General features: G+C 42.5%; 1 protein-coding gene across 4 annotated transcripts in view; it reads right to left on the reverse strand.

The window, feature by feature from the left end:
* The window catches only part of Sap130 (Sin3A-associated protein 130), a 16,144-nt gene that overhangs the window by 1,495 nt on the left and 7,149 nt on the right, over positions 1-7,500 (reverse strand). For 2 of the 4 annotated variants that reach the window (XM_086546726.1, XM_086546724.1), the window contains 8 exons: positions 6,039-6,254; positions 5,523-5,744; positions 5,133-5,248; positions 4,749-4,999; positions 4,267-4,409; positions 2,028-2,322; positions 1,522-1,619; positions 202-506 (listed from right to left, as the gene is read on the reverse strand). In XM_086546726.1, the coding sequence (XP_086402852.1) occupies positions 202-506; positions 1,522-1,619; positions 2,028-2,322; positions 4,267-4,409; positions 4,749-4,999; positions 5,133-5,248; positions 5,523-5,744; positions 6,039-6,254 (1,646 nt within the window). Of the gene's footprint in view, positions 1-201; positions 507-1,521; positions 1,620-2,027; positions 2,338-4,266; positions 4,410-4,748; positions 5,000-5,132; positions 5,249-5,522; positions 5,745-6,038; positions 6,255-7,500 lie in introns of all 4 variants that reach the window. The other 2 variants (XM_086546725.1, XM_086546722.1) reach the window with 1 other exon arrangement.

Here is a 7,500-nt window from a genome sequence, read left to right on the forward strand (position 1 = left end):
CAAAAAATTGGAATATTCCCAATGTGTTAGAGGTGATAATTATAAAAAGTAAGAAGGAAGAAAAGGAAAAGAATAAATTCCATATCAATACAAAATCTGTTTTTATAGCATAATGAGAATAATGCTAATTACTTCCAAGTTCCAGTCTTTCAATTAAACTTTACAATAATGATTAAAAAAGCCAGGACTATCCCCTCTCACCTTCCATCCATTGACACGCTGTAAAGCCATCTTCTGGTTGGCGATCTCATTGACAGTTAATCTCCTCTCGTCCTTGGGCTTGACGTCGGTGTGACGTACGAAGTGGTTGTGCCGTGGCTTCCACGTCTGCCGGAAGCTGCTCAGAAGGGACATGGTGGGGCGGTTGGTGATGACAACTGTGGCGTTGACTGCGTTGGTGGCGTTGGCTCCCCCTAGGCCTCCTCCACTCCCCCCGTAGCTCCCGCCACTGCTGCCTCCACCCGGCTCTGACCATCCCCCGCCCTCGTCTTCGCTTCCTTCCAAGTCTGCGGCAAGGTGGGTTTTCTTTACTACTAAGTGGCAAACTTTCCTCCTTAACATATTGCATGTCATACATAACGCCACCATTAACCCATTGCAGACGGGGATAAATATGCTTGCCCAGCCTCCGGGATAAGTTTTATTTTAAAGAGAGACTGCTTGAAGCATTATAATTTGAACATTCCCACCCTCTTTCAGTCATTCATTGAAAAACTAGAGCATTTTTTGTGTTTTGTTTTTTTGTGTGTTTTATTGAGTTTAGAGACTTATATATGCCATATGACAGGCTCTACCAGTGCTGCAGTAGACTAAAATTGTAGTATATTATCCATATTAGCTCATTATTTTCTTTATACTCAGTGTGATAGAAGTATTGCTGTTTTATGGGAGGACAAAAGGCAACTATATTTTTTTCGTATTTTTGTGCTGTCATGAACGAATACGAAACATATAACCACCTACAATAAAGATAAATAGAAGAGGTAAGGAAGAGGAATGAAACCTGTGCTTGTGACTGTGAGTGCCACAGTGAAAGGTATCCATATTGGCACAGGAGTACATTTTAGACACTGGGTATGGATTGAGTCATCTTCCTCTTCCCGTTCTGACTGCACATCCTTCATCGGCGGTACTTTTGAGCAAGAGTTCGTCAACTTAGTGTGTGTCATCGCTCTATAAAGATAGTGCTTGCTAGAGACCGTGGATGGGTGCCATTCAAGGCTCTCTCTCTTGCTGGTGCTAGGAAAAAGTGGTGCCATCTAGGTTTTGGACGTTAAGCTAGCACAGTATTACGGTAATTATAGTAATTATGACTGCAGTAGCCATCATCACTCATTCCTTTTTCATAGTAAAATAAAATAGCACAGTGATCCAAAATCCCCGAACGTCATGTACGTCAGGACGCCCATCGTCAGGCCAAAGCTCCTACGTCATGTATGTCATGACACCCGTCCGCTGTGGGTTAAATAACTGAATAAGAGGTTTTCTAATACCCATATTGGTACTAAAAATCAAACTGACCGTGATTGTCCTCGGCGATCTCTCTCTTGGTCTTCTTCACCGGTGGATGGTCGAGGTCGTCCTCGCTGGACCTGGCCTCTTGGAGCTCATTCCCGGTCCTGCAAGAAAGGTCATGTGATTTGCCCTCTTATTTGTGGATGGGAAAGGACTAGTTTCAGGGTATGAAATGGATCTTCACAAGAATAATAAAGGCTTGAAGTTGCACAGTGCCTGATTCGTCTTTTAACTTTTATACTAATATTTTCCTAGTCTGTATTTGTAGTTACAGAATTTCCTTTTTCTTAAATATATATATATATATATATATATATATATATATATATATATATATATATATATATATATATATATATATATATATATATATATATATATATACACACACACATACACATATATACAGGATGGCTCTTTTGAGTGTTTAGAGAACTGCAAATGAAAGGTCAGTGTTATAATTTTACCCATGTTCAGGGACACAGGGAGAGACAAGAAACCCATATACTCACAGCTGCTGCTTTCTGGGTTTCTTCCTGGGCGAGAGGCCATCAGCCAACGCCTGTGAGGCTCCGTGCATGCCTGTGACAGAGAGGTGTGGCTGGGGCACGTTGAGTGTGGTGGTGATAATGCCGCTGGTGGGGCCGGTCGAGGCCTCACTCATGGAGCAGAGCACAGGCTGGCGTGGGAGGACCACCGTGGCATCCTCAGGGGGCTCCTGCTTGATGCTGGGGGGCGTCCGCAACTCGCTGCTGTTCCCCGTGACTGCGCCTCCGCTGCTACCATCCAGCTCCTCGATTTGCAGCCCTGATAAGGACGAGTCTTAAGAGCACAAGAATGGCTACAGTTAGTACCATACAGCTTATAGCGCAAAAGCGGACAGGGGCTCCAGCTAGAATGAGTGCCGTAACACTGCAGGTAGAAGCTTACTTCCCAAGAATGACATTTCCTATGCCCAGACACAGATACAGGCGTACTAGAACAACTGATGCTGCAAAGTCAGTGCAAGCATTAACCACAAGCCCAAAGATCAGTCGTTAATCTGGCAAATGCAATTAAACATTTTCCACATCCAATGTAAACAAGCGCAATATTGAAAACAATCAACTTCTGTTACAAAAACATTTCTGTATGACAATGTACATGTATGGAAATAAAAAGCTTCATGTCGCAAAGGGAGAGGAATGATGGAACAAGAGTAGTGAAAGAGAGAAGAGAATAGAGAAGTAAGAACAGAACTCCCAGGAAAGATAACACTCCTAATGCATATCAAAGCGCAGCATCAGCGTATGATCTTTAAAGTTCCTTGGTCCCAAAGCCAGAAAGGTTGTGTGATGTCAAGTGTTATTACCAACATGCAAGCAAGTTGTTTGAATGACTTCCTGCCTAGGTATTTCAACCATACTCATCAAAATTGCACACAAGTAAGCAAAATGTTACACTGTTTTTAAACACACACACATATACACACAAAAAGCACAAAAAATATTATATATTATTGTAATATATTTATATTGTAATATCATCAATAATGCAGAATTTACGCATTTAAACCCATTCATGCCGGTTGACATGCTATCATGAGGTCGAAAAATATCCCCGGACCTGGGTGATGCCCTGAGACGTGGTGCATTTTCTGGCGGGGCAATGTGACGCACTAAAACGTCAGCAATAGATCACTAGATTGTTCTCGAATATAATTGTTTTACATAATTTCTTAGACTCTGTTACTTTAGTTTAGGTGTTTGAATGTCATAAAATGAGATATAACGTTAAAAAAATGACATCACAGAAAACTACGTAATATTGGTGACATCATGGTAATTTCTGCTTCTTGATTGGTTGAATAAAAAGATCTGAGTCGAAAAACTATTGTAAAATTAAATGTGTTTTGGCCAAGAAATAAAATATAGTAAAAAATTACTAATGCAATACTTCTAATTTGTTGATTACCCATGCAAAAACATTATGTCACGTTACAAGGTACAGGTACATACTCAAATGTACATCTTTTCGTTTTGGTAAAAAAAAAAAAAGGTATAAAACTAAGTGATTACTTCCACTTTCCTTTAGTATTTTTACATGGAAGTAAAGAATATAGGCAATGTTCAATAATAAAATTAAAAAGGGATTACTGTAACATGTTTTTTGACTTAAATAACTCCTCTGAATATGGCAATATTTTTAAGTGCCTTTACATTGTACACGCATTCATGAAAACCATAATAAAAGGGTGGGTGAAAACTGCTCTGAGGGGATCAGTGCGGCCCCGCGCAGGGAGAAAACACCCCGGCACGAAGTGTCGCGCGCTTGTTATCTTCCCGGCGTTAGCAGGAGTAGGTGAAAATACGTCCCGGCGTGAATGGGTTAAGAAAAGTTCTGCAATGAAGCTATATATACTGACTGTATGTTAATAAATGCACACATTAGCAACCAGTTGTTAGAGAATTATTTCTTGACTATTCTATCTCTCAAATGCTGATAATTCTCAAACAAGCAGACAAGCAAGGCAGCAAGCAAACACTTATGCTGTTAAACATTGGCTGGCAATTCATTTCCAATTCTAAACAAATAAAACATTGTAAAAAGAAGAGGAGGAAGGGAGAAATTAAGAGGAAAGAGATAAAAGACAGATATAATCAGTGAATAAAGACTAAGAGAGGAGAGAGAGAAAAAAACAATAAGACAAGAATGATTCTGACAAACAGGAAGAACTGTACACTGAGAGATACAAATAAAAACAGTACATACCAGGAGAAGAATTGGCAGAGATGGTTGTAGAGCCCGAAGATGCATTGCCATTTCCTCTGGAGTCTGGGCGCTTAGGGGAGGGCGGCGAGGGCATGGGGAGGCACAGAGCAGCTGTGAGATTCTTGGCAGCTTTGAGAGGTGTCCTGCAGTTTGGGAGAAAGAGGAGGCAAGATTTGATGAATGGTGCCTACTTGGGAGCTAACAGATGATACCTAATAGTGTGGCTAAAGCAGAGGTTCCGCTAGCATGCTATCTGGAGAATGAAGACAGCCAGACCTGAAGTATTCTTTGCCCCTATCTTATGTTTTTTCACAGGCAGTGATATTCTATAGTTTACAATCAGGCTATATACATCAAGCCCAGTGGAGTGTAATTACATATTTGAGCAGTAGAACCTTGGCAAACCTTAAAAGGAAAAGAAGAAAGAAAAAATGTCTATCAAATAATGACAAAAAAAACAACAACAAATAACCAGAACTGACCCATCGCTGTCGGGCCTCTTGCGTAGGATGGAGGGCCTTGGGGAAGCACCTGGCTTCATGGCTGGGAGGGGGGCGGGTGCCTGCCCCCCTGGACCCTCCACAATCTGGCCTGGTCCCCCTCCGTGGCCTGGAGCTGCCCCTGCACCAGCACTGGCTCCACCTCCTGTCACTCTGAGGGAGCCACTCTGGACGTTGGTTGGGACGTAGTGGGTGGAGCTCAGGGTGTGCGGCACGAGGGTGGGGCCGCCAACCTGGAGGGAGAGGTGATAGATGGATGAGAAATTATTCACGGGTTTGACGACGGCAATGATTTTGTACAGGAACATGCCAAGCTATATCGATAATAATAACAGCATTCTGATCAGATATACATCAGATACCAACCTGGTAAGTGTTCTGGCCTTGTTCATAGTAGTAGGGCGGCGCAATGCTGTACTGGGGGACTGTTGTGACAACCCTCTCTGCCTGACCTGCAGGCGTACCACTTGTCACGGTCACCCCTGGAATATTCAAACGAAAATTAAAGTAAAATCAAAGGTACAAGTTCACTGCCAACACAGCCAACACAGACACAGAAGGACACACACACACACTTGCATATCTAACTATTTTTCTTTTTGAATATTACTGGCTGACATGGACAAAGTATCTAACAATCACCTCGCATACAAGATCTCCTGAAAAACCTTTCAGGGAGGAGAAGAGAAGAGAAATGAGGAGAGCAGAGAGAGGAGTAGAAGAAAAAGAAGAAGAAACATCTGGTGTAGCCCTTACCTGCATGAGGTCTCTGCAGGAACACATTGGTGTGGGGGGCCTGTGGGTCGGCTGCCTGGCCAGGGGACTGAGCACGCACCTGCCCGTGGGAACCCCTGGGGGTGCCAGCCACAGATGCAGAGCCCTGACTGGGGGTTGTGGCTTGCTGGGGGAGGACCTTGGCAACAGGGATTCCTGTCCCCCCCATCACTCTACCCACACTGCTACCCATGACGCTGCCACCTGGGGACAGAGTGCGTGGTCTCAGGGAATGCGGTGAAAGGGATATGGGAGCCCTTGTTGGATCTTGCGTTCTTTGTGTTGGCTCAACCATATATTTTTAGAATTCAGTGTCAAATTCATCATTGAAACCTATTTGTTGCTTATCAATATCAAGGCTATAAAATAGTTGAGATATTGTAAGATTAAAGTAACACCTAATGTGACACAACAATTAGGAAATTACTCCTCAATCACTGATATTAAAAAGAGAAAGAAAGAGAGAGAGAGAGAGAGATCACAAGCTATCTAGCTTACCAGGTCTGTGCTGGACATTAGGAGTGTGCTGCTGCGACACGGTGTGAGTGTTAACCTGGGCTTTCTGGGTAGTGACACCCGCTAAGCCTGAGATCTGCGCAAGGGCCAGAGGTGGGCCCTGGGCAGGCTGCGTGATCACCTTTGGCCCATCTGAAAAGGCTAGTGTCTGGGCCTGCACCCCGCCCTTGCTTTGGTGGGATGCCACAGGTGTCCGAACTGAAATGGAAGGTGGCTTATGTTGATTACTGTTTATGATGCTGGTTCTAGCAGATAGAGTGTCTGCTTTTTGGGTTGTCTCTTGATGTTGCATCAATGAAAAGTCTGCATAATGCAAAAGTGAGCTAAAGCCAAGTATTTTAACTAATTGTAGGAAAAAGAGAGAAAGAGAGAGAGAAAAATCCTTTGCACATACACAACAATGGACTTCATGATGCGAGTGACAATTTCAACTAAATATTCAAAAAAGGAAATAAATAGTCTCATGTGACAATGAGGGGACAAATAAGGGAACTGATATGATAAAAAATTGATAAGAAAATACTGAGCGTCATCTAAAAAACACAGGGCACAGGATGAAATACTCAATAAATAAATTCAAATTTCTTAACCCATTGCGTATGGGTGTCAAGACATACATGTCGACAGTGATTAGGCCTAAAAGACGGGAGTCAATGCGTACATGACGCGACATTGGGATCTGCTCACAGTTGAAGTGTGCACACAGTCATGAATTATTATGGCTGTAATGGCGTTAGCTCCAGAGCTACAGGGTTCCAAAGTCAACCTAAACCCGCATTTTCTGCTGGATTTATAGAAAAATATTGTTTGGGCTAGTCTGCGCTACCCGGAGGGTGGAGAAAACCCTTCCCCCATCCCTCTATTTTTTTAGCCGGTGCCGCTAGTGTCGTAGACTGCCCGCCCTGACGACCAGTTAGGTTGTTAGGCACCCCGTCCACAATGGGTTAATAGTTTCAATAAATCATTCTATAAACTGAATATATTTCTTAAAAACCATTTGTAATGTGGTACATAACACTTGACACATTTAATTCTCCTGTGCACAGAAACACAAACTATGTATCAATATGATATCCATGTTTTCACTGCTTTGTGGCTCAAAAAATAAACAACTGGTAATTTTCTATCAATTTTAAACCAAGTTGGATCAAATACATCTCTTGCAACAACTCCTTCTAAACCCTTGATGTTTATATCATCAGTCAATGATTAGAAATGGAAAAGAAAACAACAGAGCAGAAAAGAGGTACACGCAAAACCCTACCAAAAACTGGAGACAGGTCGGTGACCCTTGACAGGCAGAGGAGTAGAGGAGGGCTATTAGTCTGATACATTTACCTATATATTACAAAGGAAATGATGAGCTTTGGTACAAGACAGAAACTGAAAGAGCAAAAGCCAAACACTGATACCCCAAACTGTAGATATCTTATCATTTCCTACT

This window comes from Penaeus japonicus, unplaced genomic scaffold, assembly GCF_977035675.1.
Source record: "Penaeus japonicus unplaced genomic scaffold, GWHDUDI00000001_assembly GWHDUDI00000018, whole genome shotgun sequence".
NCBI classification, from domain to species: Eukaryota; Metazoa; Arthropoda; class Malacostraca; order Decapoda; family Penaeidae; genus Penaeus; species Penaeus japonicus.